Below are 23,064 nucleotides of genomic sequence, written 5' to 3'. Positions count from 1 at the left end.
TGGTCGTGGTGGGGGTGTGGTTGGATTAAGCCAGATCAGCTGATGCCCGTGTGAGTGGGGGACGTGAAACGAAAGCGAACCGGCAGTACCGGTTGTGGGTGTTGCGGGAACTGCTGCTGCTCATGATGCTGATGGTGGTGGTCCGCCCTCCGACACTGCACTGCACCCAGTGCTTTATTTCTGAACTGCACCGAGTGCGGCACGCCGCGCCGAAAACAGGGCAAACACTTACCCTGTTCTTGGTTCTTTCGGTAAAGTCACGTAGAAGGGAAGTAATAAAATAATTAAAATAAAACATAGTAAAATAACTCTCACGACGTTTCGGCCACAACGCATGCAGCCGTCCTCAGGTGAAACGTCGTGAGAATTATTTTATTATGTTTTATTATTTTATTACTTCCCTTCTACGTGACTTTACCGAAAGAACCAAGAAGATGAATCCCTGCAGTCACGAAAGCTTTAAATCGAAAGTTGCCCTGTTTTTAAACTCGGACTTGAATTCGCACTGCACTGGTCAGGAGCGCCCCCCCCCCAACTCCGTGTTGTTTGTTTGTTGTTGTTAGTACACTGAACATGTGCGTACTGTGTTATGTAAGTAAAACAAGGGGGAGGGGGTGTGGTGGGGGAGCGGTGGCGCAGTGGTTAGCGAAATGCGCCCTGAGCCCGACGGCCTGAATTGGGTGACCGGTCACGGCTCACATCAGTGGCGAGTGACGTAGGCCGAGCTTGTTTTGGGTCTCAATCAGTCATGCCATACCCAGGAGCGGTGGCTATGAGATGTTAACTACCTCGCCCGGTGTACAGGAGGTCGTGGGTTCGATCCCGACCCTGGCGCCTGCTGTATATTTGGAGTTTGCGGTGTCTCTCTCTCTCATCATCATCACGGTGGCTATGAGATGTTAACTACCTCGCCCGGTGTACAGGAGGTCGTGGGTTCGATCCCGACCCTGACGCCTGCTGTATATTTGGAGTTTGCGGTGTCTCTCTCTCTCTCTCTCATCATCATCACGGTGGCTATGAGATGTTAACTACCTCGCCCGGTGTACAGGAGGTCGTGGGTTCGATCCCGGCCGTTTCATTGTCTATTTCTATCTAGAACACCGACCTGCCGTGTTCTCTTTCCAATTACAAGTTGCTTATCCTACACACCCAACACGGCCGTTTATATTGGTAGGAACCTCCTGGTTACACCAGCCCACAGGGGATTATTGTGCCCGTCGTGCAGGGAGGGGCTGGTTGGGGAGGGGAGGGTGGGAGGGTGGGGAGGAGCTGGGTGGGGAGGGTGGGGAGGAGCTGGGTGGGGAGGGTGGGGAGGGTGGGGCTGGGTGGGGAGGGGAGGGTGGGGTTGGGTGGGGAGGGGAGGGTGGGGCTGGGTGGGGAGGGGCTGGGTAGGGAGGAGCTGGGTGGGGAGGGTGGGGCTGGGTGGGGAGGGTGGGGCTAGGGTGCAGAGGGTGGGGCTGGGTGGGGCTGCGTGGGGGTGAGGCTGGGTGGGGCTGGGTGGGGGTGGGAGGGGTGGGGCAGGGGAGGGGCTGGTCACCCCGTGGTGCCCATATAAAACTCAACGTTTAACCTACTCACGCCGGCTTGTGCCCGCCCTCACAGTCGGGCATATTTGCGGAATACACCACGCCGCCGTTGACCCTGGCCATTGACCGAGCAAACCAACGTTGCTACCAGCTCCCTCCGCAAGAATGTGTTTTTCACAATCCTATAAAGAGTCGTCCCTCGGAGTACGGCGACGTGGGGCGACTGCCCTGGGCCCCTATACCCCCCCCCCCCCCCCGCATGGAAGGGCCTGATCCTGTCTACCACACTCGCATGCCGTGTGACAGCCTCTTGTGAACCTCTGCATGGCTGATCCTGCTTTGCCACGTGATTCCCGGCATCCATGGGAGGCGATTAATGATCACAAGCTCGCGTATCCGGGCGACACGACCAGAACCACAATACGGAATTATCGATTTCAAAACAATAACAACAACAAGCACGCAAAGAGGCACATCCCCGTGTAGTTTAAAACGAGTTTAATTATCATACAAAACATCGACGCTTTTAAAACGATTCCGTTTGGCCCACGCAATCACCGACACCGTCGTCGTCATCACCATCAACGACATCATCATCATCGTCACCACCGGCACGAACACATCAACGCGATGAAATTTAGCCTCGAAGCAGCCCACGACGAAAGTGTGGGAGGAGGAGGAGACAAATTATAATATACTTTTCAAAGAAATCTCTCCAAACATCAACGACGCGATTAAATTATTATTATTATTAAACGTAAGAAGTTGTTCGTTCGCAGTTGTACATCTCGAAATAGCGATTTGTTTAAATGTACGGTAAAAAGTAAAGACGCGACAATTCACGCGCACGTACACGCGCACACATACGCACGCCACTTTGCAAAAATGACCTTGTGCACGAAGTCACAGCTTAGCCATCACACCGACGTTTTGATTTATTCCTGGTTTTTCCTTCTAAGTGTTATATATATATATATTTTGTTAAAAAACAATGTTTTCTATAGTCCACGACGTACACACACAGCTGCCCCGCTAGGTAAAGCCTAGATAGTTTTTTTAAGTATGAAATACCAAAAAAAAGTTAACTTTTGGAATTCTGATATGAATAAATATGTTGTATCTGGATGATGATGATGATGATTACGACAATAATATTCATGTCAATTATTTACCAACGAAAAGCTGCAACGTGGCTTTTCAGCCGCGGCCGTCGAGAGACGCATACTGGATGTGGTGTGCCGGGTGCAGACCCCACTCCGGACAGAGCCATCTGAAATGATGCACTGGGGAAACATCCCATCGTGGTGATAGCAATGTCATTTACTCGCCCCGGGACTCGTTTCCACGAGGGTGCTTGCCACATTGGGGATATTTCGCCAATGAATTCCGCGAGTAGCCAGAGTTTGGCTCCGCGCATGGGAGGAAAAAACCCGGAGGGACCCCGTTAAAAAACCCCCAGCACCGCCATCTCTTGGCCACCACCACCTCACTGCAGCCCCGTGTCGACAACACCTGACAAGCCCCTGGTGGAAGGTGCTGGTGGTGGTGGTGGTGCTGGTCACCCAGTGGGGAGCGGTCATGTAGCGGTTAGCGCGCTGCGCTACGAACCTGGCGAACCAGGTTCGATTCCCGCTCACGGCCAACACCAGTGACGATTATTTGAACCGGCACTGGGCCTCCCCTAGGTCGGCTCAGCCTCAAATGAGTACCGGGTGCGGTGTGTAAACAGCGCCACTGGGGAGACAAAAGCGGCCGGGCGTGGTGCTGGCAACCCACCCCCTCGTGTGCCGTGCCGGTCTTCATAGGCGCTACTCGCTAACAGCACTTGCCCCAACAGTCTGTTAAGGCTATACGGGGGGTCTTTGTGGTCACGCATCCGGCTAATCAACCAGGTTAAAACGCCGGCTTTGCTTGTGAAATCTGGCGAGACCGGCTGCATTCTGGAAGACTTGGTCACCGATGTAAGTGTTGTTATTACGACTCATTTGTGCGTAACACACGCGATTTGCACAAAACGTTTGGGCAACCGGGGATGGAATTGAGCTCGTGGCGCGATGCCTTCTCCTGTCTGCGGCCAAACTACGGCCACACCAGCCCCGTCTCCCGTGCGAAGCGAGAGAACCCCGCTGGCTGGAGGCCGCAGGAATGAGCAAAGCATTCCTTGCCTACAATCACTGAGCAGGACCCTCCTGAAAATCAGGCTCGAGACTCAGCCAGGCCATCCTGGCTGAGCACGTGTTACCATAACAACAACAATAACAACTAATTATACAAATCCGGTTGACTTTAATCATGTGATGATTTGCCGAAGAAACTGCCTTGGTTTTGTCAAAACTCAAAGTAAACAATGTTTATTTTTATTTTACAAGGTAAGATCCCTTCTGAGCGATGCGATGTATCTCTTTTTCAGAAGCGACTGGCCTTCACAAATGATAGCTCAACGAAGTGGCTTATCATCGTGTGGAAATGTTATCGCAGCCGAATACTCCGAATGCGTGTTTCTAAATATGTAGGGAAAACACCAGAGGACCCGGAGAAAAAAAATCCACGCGACCACGGGGAGAGAGACACGCAAACTCCAAATATACAGGCATCAGGGGGTCGGGATCGATCCCTCGACCTCCTGCATACCAGGCGAGGTAGTAAACATCTCGCCACCGTGGTTAGTTGGTGGTGGAATAATTGTGGTGCTCACAGCTCCATAAGAATGAAGGGCGTCAACGTTCATCGTTGAAAATCCATCGTGCAAAAAACATCATCTCGTCACTCCATTGCCAGCCACCCAGACCTACCATCCACCACTCCACCACCCGCCTCGCTATCCACCACCACCACCACCGCTTCCACTAATTCCAGATGAAACGTAACCATTTTAAAATATATGATATATACTTGTGTTACAGCAGTGATCGTGGCGATCGTTCTGAAGAATTCGGTTGAAGGCGGCTCTTTAAGTGCATGGGAAAAAGTTTTTGGGAGCAGCATCAAAAACCGCTCCTGACATTCATCGACCTAACCGAGGCATCTGACTCCCCTCAACCGGGAAGCCCTTCGGAGTGTCCTCCAACGTCTCGGATGTCCGGAGAAGCTCTTCACCATCCTGCAGCTCCGGCACCACCACATCCCCGCCACCCTGTCGAGTAGCGGGGATCTTAAACGGACTCCTTTCAGATGCGAACGGGTGTCAAGACAGGCTTGTATGATCGCCCCCACCTTGATAATTGTTTTTTTACCCTTCTATCTGGCAACAAAACTGACACCTTTTTTACAAGGAGTCGTGTTTGCATAGACCACAATACCTGCAGTCGTAATGCAAACAAAAAACATAACTCTGATGATATATGCAATGTCCTTGAAGTTGATTGGTCTACACCCGAGACAGCTTTCCTTAGAGCCTAGTCTCACATGGTGTTGGACCAGATGACGCCAAAAGGCGCACAACTCAAAGACAATGCACCATCAGAATATGAGCGCTCGGGGTAAGCATTTACACCATTGGATCCTCATTTGCCAGTAAAAGTTACTGGCAAATGAGGTTCCGATGGTGTAAACTCCCCCACCTTATTCACCATCTACACGGTCACAGTCATCCTCCCTCTCGTCCACGGTCGCCTGCCATCTGGCGCCCAGCATCCGGTAACCGTGTGGACGGGAAGCTCTTCAACCTCGTACGCTTTCGGGCAAAAACGAAGAAGAAAAATCTGACCGCAAGGGAAATCCACGACCTGCAGTTGGCGGACGACTGCTGCGTGGTGTGGCTCGCTCTGCGCGGGACATCGAGATGACCCTCGATGAACTCAACTCTGCATCTTCTTGGTTCTTTCGGTGAAGTCACGTAGAAAGGAAATAATAAAATAATAAAAATAAAACATAAAAAAATAATTCTCACGACGTTTCGGCCACAACGCAAGCAGCCGTCCTCAGGTGAAGAATGAAACACCACCAAGCTTGGAGCGTATATTTATAATAAGCTGGGTTGGAGGGGGAAGAAGAGCGCCTTGAAAAAAGAAACGTCGTGAGAATTATTTTATTATGTTTTATTTTTATTATTTTATAATGTTTTATTTTTATTATTTTATTATTTCCCTTCTACGTGACTTTACCGAAAGAACCAAGAAGATGAATCCCTGCAGTCACGAAAGCTTTAAATCGAAATTTAACTCTGCATATAGGAGACTTGGCTTCAGCCTGAACATCACCAAAACCGAGGTCCTCCAACCAACCGCCATCCGGCCAGCCGAACACCCCCTCACCCCCCCCAACTATGTCGACGGAGAGACCTTTGAACACGTGGAGTATTTCCCTTACCTCGGTAGCCAGGAGGAGATCAAAACAGACAGAGACCTTCGACAAACTGCGCTGGCGCCGGCTTCCACCACGGCGACCCCCACGGGGCAAACAAAGCTCCGAGTTGCGCCGTTGCCATCCAAACGCTCCTCGACTGCGGCCACAGTGTGGACATATTCTTAGGTTTTTTCGGTAAAGTCACGTAGGTAAAAAAATAAAAATTAATAAAAGTAAAATAATTATAGATTTGAAGCTTTCGTGACTGCAAGGATTCATATTCTTAGGTTTTTTCGGTAAAGTCACGTAGGTAAAACATTAAAATTAATAAAAGTAAAATAAAATAAAAATCACGACGTTTCGGAGGCAACATAAGCCTCCGTCTTGTGTTTGTGTTGCCTCCGAAACGTCGAGATTTTTATTTTATTTTACTTTTATTAATTTTAATGTTTTACCTACGTGACTTTACCGAAAAAACCTAAGAATATGAAAAGTAAAATAAAAATAAAATAAAAATCACGACGTTTCGGAGGCAACACAAGCTTCCGTCTTCAGGTGGAACCGTCACAGCACGATAGCTGTATCAAGTGAGAGAAATTCCAAGAACACAGTATTTGTATATATACTGGTTGAGGGTGGACAACCGACCGGCGCCGCGTCTCTGCGCTCGAGCGCTGTCATCGGCGCTACCTCTGCCAACCCCAAGGGGGTCGAGTGGGACGATCGCTGCACCGATGATGCGAGTGTCCACCTCCAAGCTGACAGACACCACCCCGCGCTGAAGCGATGCTTCTAAAAAAAAACAAAAAAACTCCGATGGACCGGCCACTGCATCCGCGTGCCTGAGAACCGCCATCCCCGCCAGATCCATTTTCCCCGCAGATCTCCAATGGGCAGCGGACGAGGGGAGGACAAAGGGGAGCAGATCAAGGATACCCTCGAGTCCGCGCTGGAAAAAATTGTGACCTTCAAAACTGGGAGGAGCAGCAGACTGGCTGGCGACCACCTCGGGGTGGCGCCGCCATATCCACCACCAGGCCGCGGGGTCCCCACTTGGAGACCCTCCCCACCTCCACCACCCCCCAGCGTCTCGATGTCGAAGTGAATCACCGCCAAGAAGATAGAAAGGAAAGGGAAGCCGAGCCGGTCACTGCGGATTCCACTTCCATCTGGGACCGTATGGCGCCCCTCCCCCCTCCCTCCCCCCCAATGCCCAAAGATCTGTGGATCCAGAATTAGACTCCTCGCCCACCTCCAGAGCCACCGCTACACCTGATGGACTTCATTCCTCTGAACCATGCCGAGAGACTGCCGAAGACGACGACGATGACGAACGCTCCTCAGAGTGATTTGACGACAAGTTGGTGGCAGCCACCCCTCCTCATCACCACCATCATCATCATCATAGGCCTTTGTGTCTCCAGAGACAATTTATTTTGCGCCTTACGAGGTCAGCTGTAGGTTTTGCAGCGCCTAGAATGACTTAGTAGGCCAATCTTTGAGTGGCAATCCTTGCCACAGCAATTGCAAGCGAATGTGGTGGCAGCTCCAGAGGTGTGTGCTGCTTGTTCTTTACGTCGCTCCCTCTCGGTCTGCCAAGCAGTGTGTCTTTTCTCCTCGCCTCTCCTGAGGCATGTTTTCACCGCCTCCGAGAGACGAGATTATTCTTCACCGTTCAGCTTTCCGTGCCGCACTGAACACAACCACGTGGGCGTCAGGGATCCTGAAGCCTGACCCAGCTTGATCCCGCACCACGTCTTCACACTTAACGTCCCACCTCTTCCTCAAAGGCCACCGCCTCTTCCTTAAAGTCAACACCATCTTTGTAAAGTCCCCACCTCTTCCTTAAAGTCGCCGCCTCTTCCTGAAAAGCGTCATCTTGTTCTAAAGGTCCCACCTCTCACCGCCTCTTCCTTAAAGTCAACACCATCTTTGTAATGTCCCCACTTCTTTCTTAAAGTCCCCACCGATGTATTAAAGTCCCCACCTCTTTCTTAAAGGCACCACTTCTTCATGAAAGGTCCCACCTCTCGCTATAAGGCCCCTCATTTTTTCCTAAAGGCCCCACCTCTTCCCAAAACAATTATAATTTATTCTCTCCCTGCCCATTTATTCTGCATCGATTGGCTCTATCCATGATGTTGATCATCAGCGCTCTCCACGTCACGGCGGTGTCGAGCTTTAGAAATCATCAGGCGCGCGCAGCGTGTGCACGTACGCACATTGGTCACGTGTCTCAGCGGCCGGAGCGAGCGGCTCGCAGCAACCAGGAGGATGCGAGTTCGAATCCTGGCTGGTTGGCGGTGGAGGGGAGCGGGGCCAAACTCAACCAATCATCCTTCGGGGTCGATAAAATGCATACCATTGTGTGGGGGTAGCCATCAACAGTGGTTGTTTTGCGGATAGACTTGCCCCCGTCATAGGAATGTGCAATTTCCACCGCTGGCTCTGCATGGCTGTGAATGGGAGATGAGCATCGCTGCCTCAGTGCGCACGGGAGCCGGAAGCCACTTGAGTTGACACATGTGGTCAACTCCTAAAGACCGACGTTTCGGGACAACCATCATGCCAATGATGGACAGCACAGGAGTCAGACACCTCCCGTCCCTCCAGTTCCAAATCACAAAGATTAAAAACGATCGTCAATAGCGCTGTGGGCCGTAAAATGTCAAATAAATAACAGGCGACGTTTCGGGCAACGACCCTTCTTATAGCAGAGAGCTAAGAGCGAGGCCACAGAGACTGAGTGAATAATAGCTGGGGACTGCACTAATGCACCATGGGACCCTGATAGAATAAAGAGAGAGATGTAATGACCAGAGATATATATATAGAGAGTGATTTATAACTTGAGACTGCACGATACACCATGGTGCCCTGATATGAATGTAATTTTAAGAATGTTTCGAGATGAACAGTATTACATTGCCACGTGAATAGTTTACCCATGAGCAGATACATCTACTTGGCAGCCTGAACACCCTTGCAAATGAGATGCTCCATCTGATCCACAGGGATTATCCAGCGGGTGAAATATTTGAACCCATAAATAAAATACACATATATATATTCAGTGGATATCCATCTATTTCCCCCACATTATTAGATTATTGAGCGAGCAACTCTGCCACCTTTAACCAAATCCTCGAAAGGCGACAACACAAAATTCCGGACGGCCGTGCCGTCACAGTTTGGCGCGCCAGCTAACACAGGGCCAGGCAACCACCACCACCACAAAAACAGCAACAAAAGCCATTTCGTTTTTTGAATTTCAAGAGCCGCATTGCAGTCCTTAAGCTGAAATAATCTATTTTTTTAATTTTATTTTACCAGGTAAGGCCATTTTCGAGCTATGTAGCTCTTTTTCAGAAGAGGCCTGGCCACAAATGATAGCTCAACGAAGTGGCTCGTCACGTGGACATTTATAGCAGTCAAAAACTCGAGAAGCACGTGTGCAAATGTGGAGGGGGAAAACCGGAGGACCCCGGAGAAAAGTCCACGTGACCACGGAGAGAGACACGCAAACTCCAAATGTACAGCAGCAGGCGTCAGGGTCGGGATCGAGCCCACGACCTCCCGCATACCAGGCGAGGTAGTTCACATCTCGCCACTGAGCTAAACAATCGCTAGAAAGTAGATGAGCTTACGACACGTGGCCCTCACACAACAACAACAACCGCCATTCGCCACTAAGTGGCGGTGACGTCACCACGACGCTTGTGCCAGGCCATGTGCACCTTGAGGCCACGTGAAGTGTCGAACGCCCGCTGGCAGGAGGTCACGGGACAGACCCAGCAGGTGCCACGGGTCGGCTGACCGAGATGACCGAGATGACTGATGAGATGACTGGCTGATGCACCCCTCACACGCACATACACGCACACACACGCCTGTACGTCCATACAGAACATTTAAATTACGTTTTTTCGTTTACACAAATCCCATCGGTCAGCACGGCCTTCTGGAGAGTGCACTATTTCAGCTGTATTGATTCGGCACGAGAAAAACAACAACAACAACACTCTGCACCGGTATTGGACTCTCACACTGGCTCGTCAGCAGCAGAAGCCTGCTCGCTTGAACGAAACGCTTGCGACCTGCCCACGTGTTTATTAGCATTGACTGGTTTTCGTTAAGCAGTGAATCGTCAGCAGCGAAGTCAGTCTTGCTTGAATGAGTTCTGTAGTACCGCCAGATGCTTATTATATGCAGAGACCCCTTTCTCTCAGATATGGGTCCTAGCTCTATATACAGGGTGCTTCAAAAAAATGTCAACACTTCTGAGAATATCTTGATTTGAAGCTTTCGTGACTGCAGGAACCCATACTCTTTGGTGCTATCGGCAAAGTCACGTAGGTAGAAATAAAACAAAATAAATCACGACGTTTCGAACGTAAAACAAGCGCCCATGTTCAGGTGAAAATCGCGATAGCCGCGATGCGATTTTCACCAGAAGACGGGCGCTCCTTCATGAGGCTATCCACATATACAAACACGGAGACAATTTCAACCGAGAAGATGGATTCTGGCTTAGCAATCATTGGACGGATTTGATCAACCATTTCGGGTCTTAATTGATTGTGTTCACGCTGACGGTGACTTTCAGACCGCATTCCATTCTCTTCCTCTCCCCCCTCCTCTTTTCCGAACATAGATGGACTCGTCCATCTGACCAACTGCCAAATCGCTGTCCGTGGTGCTGACGTTAAGAAAAAAACGCCCCTTTTAAATCCTTTATATTAAGTTCGCTTGCTTGCTTAGGACCGTGCAAATCTTTCGGTCGTTTTTTAACCCACTTCCCGTGATCCAATCGAGCTGACATTTTGCACACAGACTCGTTGTGCGTGACAATGCATTTTCGTGAAAAAAAAATTCCAAAATTTTACACTGTTTAAGGAATTTTTTTAAATATTTAATTACCAATTGTTTAATGCTGCCAGACAATCATCTGACCCATAGGTGGCAGCCATCTCAAGCCAAAGGACGAGAGGACTCTCGCCGCCACGATGCCACGCATATAAAGGATTTATAGTGAAAAACTTTGTTTTTACGGGTGGATTTCACACCTGATGATGATTGCTTGTGTTGCAGTCAAAACGTCGTGATAATTTTATTGTTTTATATATTTAATTATTATTTGATTATTTCCCTTCTACATGACTTTACCGAAAGAACCATTAATATGAATCCCTGCAATCACGAAAGCTTTAAATAAAAAAAAATTGAAGCTATTAACATAACATTTGTTATCATGTTACAGTGTAGAATCCGTTCTTTTCCCATTTAAAACGATAGTCCCATATAAGTGTTTAAAAAGATGTGAAGCACCCTGCATATGACGCACAACACAGCAGAATCGCGAGCCTTCTCTCCAGAACGATCGCTTTCTACGGACTGCTAACAACGCATTTCCACGGTCGGCAACGAATTACTCGGTGCACCGCTGGTTGACGATCGCAGCGTGCGTGCGGTGTTGTCTTGCCCCACCCTCCCGCACCTCCGACCAGCACGGTAGGCGACTACCCACGGCGGCTAGCGATAGAAGTTCAACGTGCGCTGGGCTCACGATGCCCCACTGTGAGCGTAGCCACTCATCAACAGCTCTAGGCCAGACCGCGTGGGGTGTCGGCGCGACTCCGTCGACCCCGTTACATCATCCGATGGCCGGAGCAGCAGAGCGTGGTTCCGAGTGAGCGCTGGGCCTGCTGATGAGGCACCCCGGAGTGTGGGACCGTTCCACGGTGGCTTTTTCAACGGTTTTACTGAACTTGATTCCTCTGTTTGTCGTGGTCAAATCTTGTCATCAAAATTCCGTCCACTTCCCGTTGTCCAATCGATTCCACATTTTGCGTACGTACTCAGATCCGTTGACAATGCGTGCCTGTATCAAAATCGGCATCAATTAATCAATTAATTCGCTACTTTAAAGCAATTAACATTTTGTATGGACGCCTTATTATTTATATATATATTTGTGTCGGTCAAAACGCAGCGGTCCCTTAATTGTGGAATCGGCTTGCACAAAACGCAGGCGCCGCGTGTATCTCAGTTGTTAATAAACCCGTTGTTTTAAAAAACTTTTTTTAAAGACGTTTCTTTTTTGTGCTGCCTCAATGCTGCTGAAATCTCGCACTCCCCAGAAGGTCATGTGGCGCTGACGAGTTGCGTAAATGCAAAATACCGCGGGGTTTTTGTTGTTGTCGTTACGTGGACAAATTTACGAATCAATGTTCACGAATGTCTGCTTATCTATTTTGTCAAGCAACTGTGCTCTCCGCAAAGACGCAAATGACGTTCGCCACCAACAACAACCGTATCGTAGGTTTGTTTTGGGTGAGATCACAGCCGAAGGGCTCACAAGTCTCACGGCATCACATCTACCCCTCTAACAGGAGGATTTCTCCACGAATCTGGCTGTCCGCCTGATGAAGCTAGTTGTAATTACTGCCGAAACCTCGTACTCAGATTCTAAATGTTGTGGCTTGGCTCTCCAACACACCGGTGTACTGTACTAGTGACGAATTGGCCACGTTCTGTTTACGTGACAAACCTTACGAGTTGGCTGTGTCGGGTGGTGGCGGGTTTAACGACACATTTATATTTCCACGACCTAACCCCAAAAAAAACCTATATTATAGACGCAAAATAATGATTAAATATAACAATCTTTTTTTTGTTTAGTCTATATTACAGTTTGCTCGATAATCGGACATCACCGTCGGAGTAAAATCGAAGCCCACGTGGATGCAGCACGTGCACACACAAACGCACGCACGCGCACGTGCAGACACGCGCGTGACATCACAATAGCCCTCATCGCTTGACTGTTCAAAAAAAACGTGAACATCACAAGCCGCTACGACGCCTATGTACCGGATATAAACTCACAACGCGGACGTAAGAAAAGTAGTTTTTTTTTCTTTGTTTGTTTCAAGCAAGCCAGCACTTATTATTATTATATTAATAGCAACAACAACATTAATGCGATAGCCGAGATCACATCTGAGCGAGGAGTCACGTCCGATCAGACCGCTTCTCCGCGCAACTTCAATCACCGCCCTGGCTGCCAACTGCGTTGTCCACCGCATCTGTGAGCCAAGTGGTTACGCGACACGGACGTCGCTGCCAAGCATCGTATTTATACAAAAACAATTGGGCAAACGTAGCAACCAATTGCCAACGTCGCTTGAACGTTGCTACGTGGTGCTGAAACGCGTCACGACAAAGCGAGGGGAGTCTGCCTCTCTCCGCCAAGCAGCAAACGAGTTGCGCAACTGCACGCAACCGGTTGCAGGAGACGCTCACGTATGGTATCCTATTCAGTTGCACGCGACCGAGTTGCGCAACTGCTCGCAACCGGATTGCAATAGACGCCCACGTATAGCATCATGCACAATTGCACGCGACCGGGTTACTCAGTTGCACGCGACGAGTTGCTCAGTAGCACGCGACGAGTTGCGCAGTTGCTCGCCCGCGTGTGGAAGTCCGCGTTACACGAGAGCAACCTTTGTGCACGTCTGTCCGTTGCTTCAACAAGACGATTGAATAATACTACTACTAATAATACTACTAATAATACTACTAATACTACTACTAATACTACTACTAATAATACTACTAATAATACTACTAATAATACTACTAATACTACTAATAATACTACTAATAATACTACTAATACTACTAATAATACTACTAATAATACTACTAATAATACTAGTAATACTACTAATAATTCTGACTAATAATACTACTAATACTACTACTAATACTACTAATAATACTACTAATAATACTAGTAATACTACTAAAATACTACTAATAATACTACTAATAATACTACTACTAATAATACTAGTATTACTACTAATAATACTACTAATAATACTACTAATACTACTAATAATACTACTAACAATACTACTACTAATAATACTAGTAATACTACTAATAATACTAATAATACTACTACTAATAATACTAGTAATACTACTAATAATACTACTAATAATACTACTAATAATACTACTAATAATACTAGTAATACTACTAATAATACTACTAATAATACTGCTAATACTACTAATACTACTAATACTACTAATACTACTACTAATAATACTAATACTACTAATACTACTATTATTAATACTACTACTAATACTACTAATAATATTACTAATAATATTACTAATAATACTACTAATACTACTAATAATACTACTAATAATACTACTACTGATACTACTAATAATACTAATAATACTACTAATAATACTACTAATACTACTAATACTACTACTAATAATACTAATAATAATACTAATAATACTACTAATAATACTACTAATACTACTAATAATACTACTAATACTACTAATACTACTACTAATACTACTACTAATAATACTACTAATAACACTACTAATAATACTAATAACACTACTAATAATACTATTAATAATACTAGTAATAATACTAATAATACTAATAATAATACTAATAATACTACTAATAATACTAACAACAATAATTCAAACGATTAACCCGCATTGCCGCGTGATTTTTGCCGCGTGATTTGTCATCGGGGTTCTGCGACCGTGCGTCGCGAACCGGCCAAGGTGCTGAAGCTCTCCGCTGTGGATGTAGCGAGTCGTCTAGGGTTGCCACCTGTCCCGGGTTTTCTCAGGATCATCTATCCTCGTTGTTGTTGTTGTTAAGAAGGCAGCTGCTGTCTTCGGACATGGGATATTTTTAAAGTCCAGTTCCAGTTTTTTTTTTTGTCAGTTGCACAATCGCACGGTAATAATAGACATATATCCCACCACTCAAATGCGATGTACTCACGCGGTCGTTTCTCGTGTGGAAAATTCCTCCTCGGCTTCCTCCTCACGTGTCCCGGTTTTTTCGAACATCAGAGGTGGCAACCCTAGCTGTACGGGCGTGTTGTTGGGCACGGTGTCCGACGTTTCGTTCCCGAGTGGTGGGAGATTTTTTTTGGGGATAAATTCTGGGGGGGGGGAATGTCTTTTCACGACTGGGGAGCACAGGTCCAAAGACTCAAAACGCCGAACGGCCAGGAACAAACAGCACTCTTGAATATTGTGATAAAGAGTTCGTCATGCCCTGCGTGCATTGAGCGAGGTTATTTACTCTAAGAGGTTGGCGGCGAAAGAGACGATGATGGTGATGATGATGGTGATGATGATGGTGATGATGGGAGGAGGGAATTCCAAAGTCGAGCAGTGAAAGAAAGAAGCAGAGAGAGAGACGTGAGGTGACCTGCAGTGTGGTGAGTGGGTGGGTGAGTGAGTGGGTGAGTGAGTGGATGAGTCTATGGATGAGTGAGTGAGTGAGTGGATGAGTGGGTGAGAAGGCGAGTCTGCGTGTGAGTAGATGAGTGAGTGGATGAGTGTGTGAATGGGTGAGTGAGTGGATGAGTCGATGGATGAGTGAGTGAGTGGATGAGTGCAAGTGTGAGTAAGTGGATGAGTGGGTGAGTGGGCGAGTCTGCGTGTGAGTAGATGAGTGAGTGGATGAGTGTGTGAGTGGGTGAGTAGATAAGTGAGTTGATGAGTGGGTGAGTCAGTGGGTGAGTGGATGAGTAGATAAGTGAGTGGATATGTGGCTGAGTGGATGCGTGAGTGTGTAGGTGAGTGAGTGGGTGAGTGTGTAAGTGGGTGAGTGTGTGAGTGGGTGAGTAGATAAGTGAGTGGATGAGTGGGTGAGTCAGTGGGTGAGTGGATGAGTAGATACGTGAGTGGATATGTGGCCGAGTGGCTGCGTGAGTGTGTAGGTGAGTGAGTGGATGAGTGTGTAAGTGGGTGAGTGTGTGAGTAGATAAATGAGTGGATGTGGCCGAGTGGCTGCGTGAGTGTGTGGGTGAGTGAGTGCGTTGTTGTAACCTGGCTGTTGAACACAACGTGACACGCGTCCATCCGATTGGACCTGAGTCCTCGGCCCAATATTCCGACATTGACGCGTCACGCGCCGGAAGCGTCTTCAAGAGCCTAAAGCTCCGGCCATCCGTGGCGCGCGCACCCCGCACAGAGAGCCATAGAACGGTACAGCACAACTGCGACAAACACTGCACAACGGTGGCTCACGGTTGTACAGGTGGGTGGGTGGGTGGCGTCATCTCCCACGGCACGGGCGCCCCTGGGGGCTCCGACTCACGGGACGGAGTGAGCCCGGCCGCTGCAGGTGTGAGAGCGTCAGAAGAGAGAGAGGCACGCGGTCACGACGGGACACGAAAGCGCATGCACCACTAGCCACCCGCACGACGCCGTTAAGGGCTGCTGCTCCTGCTGCTACTGCTACTACGACTACACACCACCCACTCATGTTGAGTCACGGTCGCTCGCCCTTCGAGTCGCGCACTGATCACCACCACGACCACGAGCACTGTTATTCCGACAAGGTCTACCAAGGGGAAGAATAACAATTATATATACTAATAGAGAAGTGGATAGAGACTGTCGTCAACGACGGAATTTAAAGCAATCATATATTTATACGACTGTAGCGCCAGCTGTCAACTCAATCTGCCTCTTGCCATCAACCTCCTCCTAACACCACCTCCTCCTCCAGCTCCTCTTCCAAACCTCCATCTCCTCCATCACCTCCTCTTCCTAACATCCTCCAACTCCTCGTCCGAACCTCCACCTTCTCCTCCTTGACCTCCTCTTCCCAATCACCACCAACCTCCTCCACCTTTTCCTAACCTCCACATCGTTCACCTCCTCGCAACCCTCACCTAACTCCACCACCTCATCTTCCTTACCCCCTCTCTCCATAACCACCACCACCTCCTCCTCCTCTCCCTGACCTCCCTCATTTCCTCCCGCGGTGCCACAACCGTCGTAGCTGTTTCTCAAGGCGACGGTGCCCACAATGGTGTTGTTGTTGAATTGGTGACTGCAACTGGGCAGCTGAACACGTGGTGGCAGCTGAACACGTGGTTCCGGCTCTGATTTGGTCACTTGCCCCAATCAGTCTGTTGCAGGCTATACGGTGGATCTTTGTCGTTGTGTACGTGTTTGTGTGTGTGGAGCGGTGGCGTACGGTTAGCGCGCTGCCCTACGGACGCGGAGATCCGAGTTTGATTCTCGCTCACGGCCAACACGAAGTGACTATTATATGAACCGGTCCTTAGGGCTCCCCTAGGTCGACTCGGTTTTGAATGAGTACCTGGTGCGGTGTCTAAACATCGCCACTGGGGAGACAAAGGCAGCTAGGAGTAGTACTCGCGACCATCAACGCACACGTCTTCAAATCAACAGAATTCACTTCTTTGTAGACGTCTCTCCTCTCTTTTCACGAACAGCCCCTCCCCTACCCCCCCCCTCCCCAACTCCATCGGCTTCCGACTCTTTGAGAAGTCCGCTTTACAAAAAAAAACGAAATCACCTCCGCCACCAGCACCAATAATATAATCTGAGTGTGAGATTCATTACTTGGCCATGCAGCCGCTGCCGCGTTGGCAGTGGTGCGCAAGCAAAGCCAACAACAGCAACAACAACAGCAACAACAACAACAACCACAACAACACGTTCATCACGTACACCGCGCGTGCGCGTGTTGCCATACGAAGAAATAAATAAATCGATAGAACGGGCAACGTTTTTGAAAACGTATTTCATTCGAAGTGCTTTTCGTACGTTCAGCTTGTTCTTCTTCCCCCTGCACCTCCGATTAGCGCGGTTGGCTACGTACGGCGCGAAAGAAGTCCAGCATACATACGTGCAACGTTCCGTGCGATTCCCCCTTTAAACGACCATGTGCGCTGCGAGGAAGGGTCGTCGCCCGAAACGTCACCTCGGGCATTACCATTTCGCCTTCGAGGTCCCACGCGGCGTTTGTCAATGGCAAACGCCTCGAGCCTTTGTTCTAAACCGACAGCAAGTCGGCTAGACGGAGCCTCCTCTACGCCTTGAGCGTCGTTCGCGCCGTTGCATCGGCAGCCCGCGCTGAGCCGTAAGGCGGCGATCGTTCGGCCGCAAGACGCCCCCCACGTGAGCGACTCCACCGTGAAGCTGCCGTCCTCGCGGGGTGACGACACTGCGGGGTGACGTCACAGCGCACCGTCTCAACTCCACCCCCTTTCTCTCGCCCCGCCCCCCCCGCGGGCAGCAGCCACGGAGTGCGCTGGCGGTGCGAAGGGTACCGCGACTACGAGGTGGGGGATGGTGCTGGTGGGGGGGGGCGTGCTGGTGGAGGTGCTGGTGGGGGTGCTGGTGGGGGGTGGGTGAGCGACGGGATGATGAAGTTGTCGAGAGGTCCGTGGGGGGAGAGCCAGGGTGCGGACTTGTACGGGAGGAGAGAGAGAGCGAACAAGAGTGAGAGAGAGTGAGAAAGAGAGGGCGAGAGAGTGAGCGAGAGAGTGACCGAGAGGGTGAGCGACAGAGTGAGCGAGAGAGTGAGCGAGAGAGTGAGCGAGAGAGTGAGCGACAGAGTGACCGAGAGAGTGAGCGAGAGAGTGAGCGACAGAGTGACCGAGAGAGTGAGCGAGAGAAAGTGAGCGCGAGAGAGTGAGCGAGAGAGTGAGCGACAGAGTGAGCGACAGAGTGACCGAGAGAGTGACCGAGAGAGTGAGCGAGAGAGTGAGCGAGAGGTGGGGGTTTTACATAAAGCTACGTTTAAAAATGTAAAAAAGAGAAAATTACGAAATGATGAACGAAGCAAAGTGCCGAATACACCGAGCATCTTCTTGTTTCCACTGATCGTAAAAAAAGAGACCGAGAGAGCGAGAGAGAAAAGGAGCCTCCATCTTATCCACCCCCACCAACCCTACCGCCCCTCCCCCCCACCTTGCACCGGGGCCCGCACGCCAACTGCACCCCCCCCGCCCCTCCCTCCATCCACCGCGTGCCGGGCAACTCGACAGACTCGTGCGCGCAGGGGCGGTCTCGCGCGGGAGACGAACTCATCGTCATCATCGTGGTCGTCGGTGTTGGTGACGGCGGGGGAGACTCAGAGCGAGGAGGAGCTCTGCGTGTAATCCTTGAGCAGCAGCGCGGCGTAGCTGGGCGGCGCCGGGAAGTACGATAGGCACTCCGAGGTGGGCGACACGGAGCCCGAACTCCCGCCGGAGCAGTTCGAATCCCGGAACGGCGACGGCGGAGTGATGGTGAAGGAACGCTCGTCGTAGAAGAAGCCGCCCGCTCCGGCTGGCCCCGCCGCCGCTGCTGCTGCTGCCGCTGCTGCTGCGCCTTCCCTGCTGCCCATGCTGCCTCTGCTCTCCCGGCTCTCCCGGCTCTGCCTCCTCTCCCTGCGGTGTCTCTCCACGTCCACCTCGATCACCTCGCCCATGACCCCGGCCGCCACGCAGCACGGGGGCACGGGGCACGCCGACTCTGCGTAGCGGCAGCGCGGAGAGAAGTGCTGCTGCTGCTGCTGTTGCTGATGCATCATCATCAGCTGCTGTTGATGTTGTTGTTGCTGCTGAGGATGCTGCTGCTGCCTCTTGTTGCGTGCGCCCATTTCAATGATCTCCATCTGCTGCTGCTGCTGCTGCTGCTGATGGTGCTGCTGCTGCTGATGGTGCTGCTGCTCCTGCGGATGATGCATCATCATGGTCGAAGCAGTGGCCGTGAGTGGGAGACTGTCCATCAACCACTGTGGTCGACCACCGCCACCAACACCACCGCAGTGCAGCTGCTGCTGCTGTTGATGCTGCTGCTGCTGCTGTTGATGCTGCTGCTGCTGTTGATGCTGCTGCTGCTTCAGCTGCTGCTGCTGAAGCTTCTGCTGATGCTGCTGCTGTTGCTGCTGTTGTTGCAGCTGGTGGTGCGGCAGTGGCGAGCCGTAGCCCTGCGAGCCGTACTGTCGATGCAGGGCGCCGGGCAGGAGACACGGCGAGGACGGCTCCTCGTCCGCGAGCGCTAGCGACCGCAGGCGCCCAGCGCACGGCACCGCGTCCTCCAGCAGCGGCAGGGACTGGCCCGTCGCAGCGGGCGCGCCACAACCCCCGAGCTGCTGCTGCTGCTGCGGCCGGGGAAGCACCGAATCGTCGGACGCGGCCAGCGAGCGCTTACCGAGGCAGCAGGGGGGCGGCGCGCCGCGGGGCGAGGCGGCGCGCGGGGCCAGCATCTCGGCCGTGCCCGGCGCCGGGGAGAGGTCACGCGGCGCAGGCAGCGCCAGGCAGGGGCCTCCCGCGGCCGCCGCCATGAGCGCGAGGTCGCGGGCCGACAGCACGGCGGAGGGGTCGTCCGGCGCGCCGGAGGAGGGGCGGCGAGCAAAAGCGCCCGGGGAGGAGAGGAGCGCGTTCAGCTCGTGGATGTTGGAGGCGAAGCGGCTGACGACGCTGTTGATCTGCTCGGTGAGGGAGCCTTGCGACGAGCTGCTTTTGCGCGGACGCTCGCACACGTACAGCCCCGCGCCCTCCTCCTCCTCGTCGTCGTCGTCTTCATCCTCGTCTTCATCGTCCTCCTCCTCGTCGTCCTCGTCATCGTCGACGCGATCATCGCCATCGTCAATGACGCACGTGCCGCGCGAGCAGTAATCGCGATCGTCATCGTCGCCGTCGTTGTTGTTGTTGTTCTGGCTGCGGCAACCACCTCCTCCTCCTCCTCCACCTCCTCCTCCACGTCGTTGATCGCGACCCGGGCGGTTCGGCCCTAGGGCGGCCGCGGCGACGACGGTGACGGCGGTGGAGGAGGAGGAGGTGGCTGTGGTGGTGGGGTCCCGACTGGGGCGGGAGGAGCGCTCGGGGGCCGCGCCCGTGGTGACCGCGGCGATGGAGCGACGGCACCGGCCGAGCAGCGAGACGGGCGAGCCTCGGTAGGGCGCGGGGAAACGCGGCGCGCCGGACTCGTCCTCTGCCTGGACGCACAGCGGGCAGAGAAGGGGGGCACGCCACGGGGGGGATGGGTTAGGGCGTTAGATTTTGACCGGGCTCCGTGCTCCAAATTTTGCGTCGTCTATTATCGGTTTTTTTTCGTTTTTTTTGTAAACAATGTTTAAGGTTTTTTTTGTTTGTTTGCAAAAATTGTTTTGTCCGTTCGGTGACGCAGTTCGTGCAGTTTGCCGCCGCTGCCGTCGCTGGCGATGGTACCGTCGCTGTCCATGCCGCTGCCGCGGCTGTTGTTGATGTTGATGTATGCAAGATGAATTGTGGCCACATGGAATGTATGAGTCGGTTGCCCTTCACCGCCCCGACCCCGCCGCCCGCTGCCCCCCCCCCCCGCCCGCCCGCCCGCTCCCCCAAGAGGAATCGAACGCGTTCGTCCGAGACGAAATCCACGAGCGCGGAGATGGAGCGATGGAATCAGGCGCGAGGTGGATCGCTACAGCCCGCAGCGACGGCTTGCCGGCAGGTGGAGTCGGCGGTGGAAGCTTTCATCCGGCGGTGGATTGACCATGGCTTTGTTACGATGACGATGCTCGCGATGGAACCGTTTCCCCTCCCCGCAAGCGGAGTTGGTGGGGTGGAGTGACGGCGGCGGCGGTGGACAAATGGGGGATGCGGCAGGTTGTGCGCGGCGTGCCCGCCACCGTCACCGCGGCACCCCGTGGTGGCCGTGGGGCCCGTGGTGCTGTGGTTCGCCCCGCGGCCTCGGCTGCCGCGTGGCCACGTGCCGCGGGGTGCCGTGCCGCGTGCGGACGCGCGGCGGCGTTCCCGGCGTGCCCGGCGAGCCCGGCGAGCCCGGCGTGCCCGGCGAGCCCGGCGAGCCCGGCGAGCCGCACCACGCACACACCTCGGCGGCCTCCGTGACGTCGTACAGGTGCTTGGCGCTAAGCTCCGAGAAGCCGCGCGCCGACGCCAGCTCCCCGGCCGATTTGGCGAAGGGCTTGATCACCGCCATCTGGTTCCCGCCGGCGCACCCCGAACCGCCGGCGGTCGCGGCGCCGCTGCCGCCACCGCAGCCGCCGCCGGAGCCGGAGCCGCCGCCGGAGCCGGTGGAGCCGCCGCCGGTGGTGGCAGCGCCGTGGGCGCGCCGCTCGTCTCCCTTGACGTGCGCCGAGAGGCGGTGCCAGATGCCAGGGCTCTTGTCGGCGCGACCGGCCTGGCCCCACGAGCTCGACTTGGGGCTGTGCGGCGGTGAGAGCGGCGGGGATGGTGCGTTAGTACGCGCGCGTGTGTGTGTGTGAGTGAGTGAGTACGCGCGTGTGTGTGTATGTGTGAGTACGTACGTGTGTGTGTGAGTACGCGAGTACGCGTGTGCGTGTGTGTGTGTGAGTACGCGTGTATGTGTGTGTAAGTGAGTACGCATGTGTGTGTGTGAGTGTGTATGTGTGAGTGAGTATGTGTGTGTGAGTATGCGTGTGTGTGAGTGTGTCTGTGTGTGAGTGTGAATGAGTACACGCGTGTGTGTGTGTGAGTGAGTATGTGCGTGTATGTGTGTGTGTGTGAGTGAGTATGTGTGTGAGTCAGTATGCGTGTATATGAGTGTGTGTGTGTGAGTGAGTGATGTACCAGGCGGGCTCGGCCGCTGATCCCTTGCGCTTGAAGAGGCTCAGGATGCTGGAGGAGCGGCTGGTGAGCTTGGCGTCACGCACGTGCATGCGCACCACGTTCGAGGTGGTGAACGCGCTGCGCACGTTGCGCTCCGGCTTAGCGAGGATGATGTACACCTGGACAAACACAGAAAAAATTTACCCGTAAAAACAAAGTTTTTTACTATAAATCCTTTATATGCGTGGCGGCTAGAGTCCTCTCGTCCTCTGGCTTGAGATGGCTGCCACCTATGGGTCAGATGATTGCCTGCCACCATTAAGCAATTGGTAATTAAATATTTTAAAAAATCCTAAAAAGTGTAACATTTCTGGAAAAAAATTTCAAGAAAAAACATTGTCACGCACAACGAGTCTGTGTGCAAAATGTCAGCTCGATTGGATCACGGGAAGTGGGCTAAAAAACGACCAAAAGATTTGCACGGTCGTAAGCGTGCAAGCAAGCAAGTGAACTTAATATAAAGGATTTAAAAAGATCACCCTTCACACCTCCCCACCCCCCGTGTAGCCTGAACAGACTGTTGGGGCAAGTGCTGTTAGCGAGCACCTATGAAGGCCGACACGGCACACGAGGGAGTGGGTGGCCAGCACCACGCCCGGCCGCCTTTGTCTCCCCAGTGGCGATGTTTGCACACCGTACCAGGTACCCATTTGAGGCTGAGTCGACCTAGGGGAGGCCCAGGACCGGTTCAGATAATCGTCACTGGTGTTGGCCGTGAGCGGGAATCGAACCCGGGTCGCCGGGTTCATAGCACAGCGCGCTAACCGCTACACCACCGCTCCCCACGCGCACACGCTG

General features: G+C 52.1%; 1 protein-coding gene across 1 annotated transcript in view; it reads right to left on the bottom strand.

Moving 5' to 3' along the window:
• Window positions 1–18,715: 18,715 nt before the first annotated feature.
• LOC133352874 (metabotropic glutamate receptor 1-like) overlaps window positions 18,716–23,064 on the bottom strand; it is an 86,326-nt gene continuing 81,977 nt past the window's right edge. The window contains 4 exon segments of the mRNA XM_061568859.1: window positions 18,716–19,413; window positions 19,591–20,633; window positions 21,509–21,842; window positions 22,228–22,385. Of these exon segments, the coding sequence (XP_061424843.1) occupies window positions 18,783–19,413; window positions 19,591–20,633; window positions 21,509–21,842; window positions 22,228–22,385 (2,166 nt within the window). The 3' untranslated portion in view covers window positions 18,716–18,782.

The sequence above is a fragment of the Lethenteron reissneri genome, chromosome 5 (genome assembly GCF_015708825.2).
Source record: "Lethenteron reissneri isolate LAM-NWPU_2019-01 chromosome 5, ASM1570882v1, whole genome shotgun sequence".
Taxonomy (NCBI): domain Eukaryota; kingdom Metazoa; phylum Chordata; class Hyperoartia; order Petromyzontiformes; family Petromyzontidae; genus Lethenteron; species Lethenteron reissneri.
This window is presented reverse-complemented; position numbering and strand designations above follow the sequence as displayed.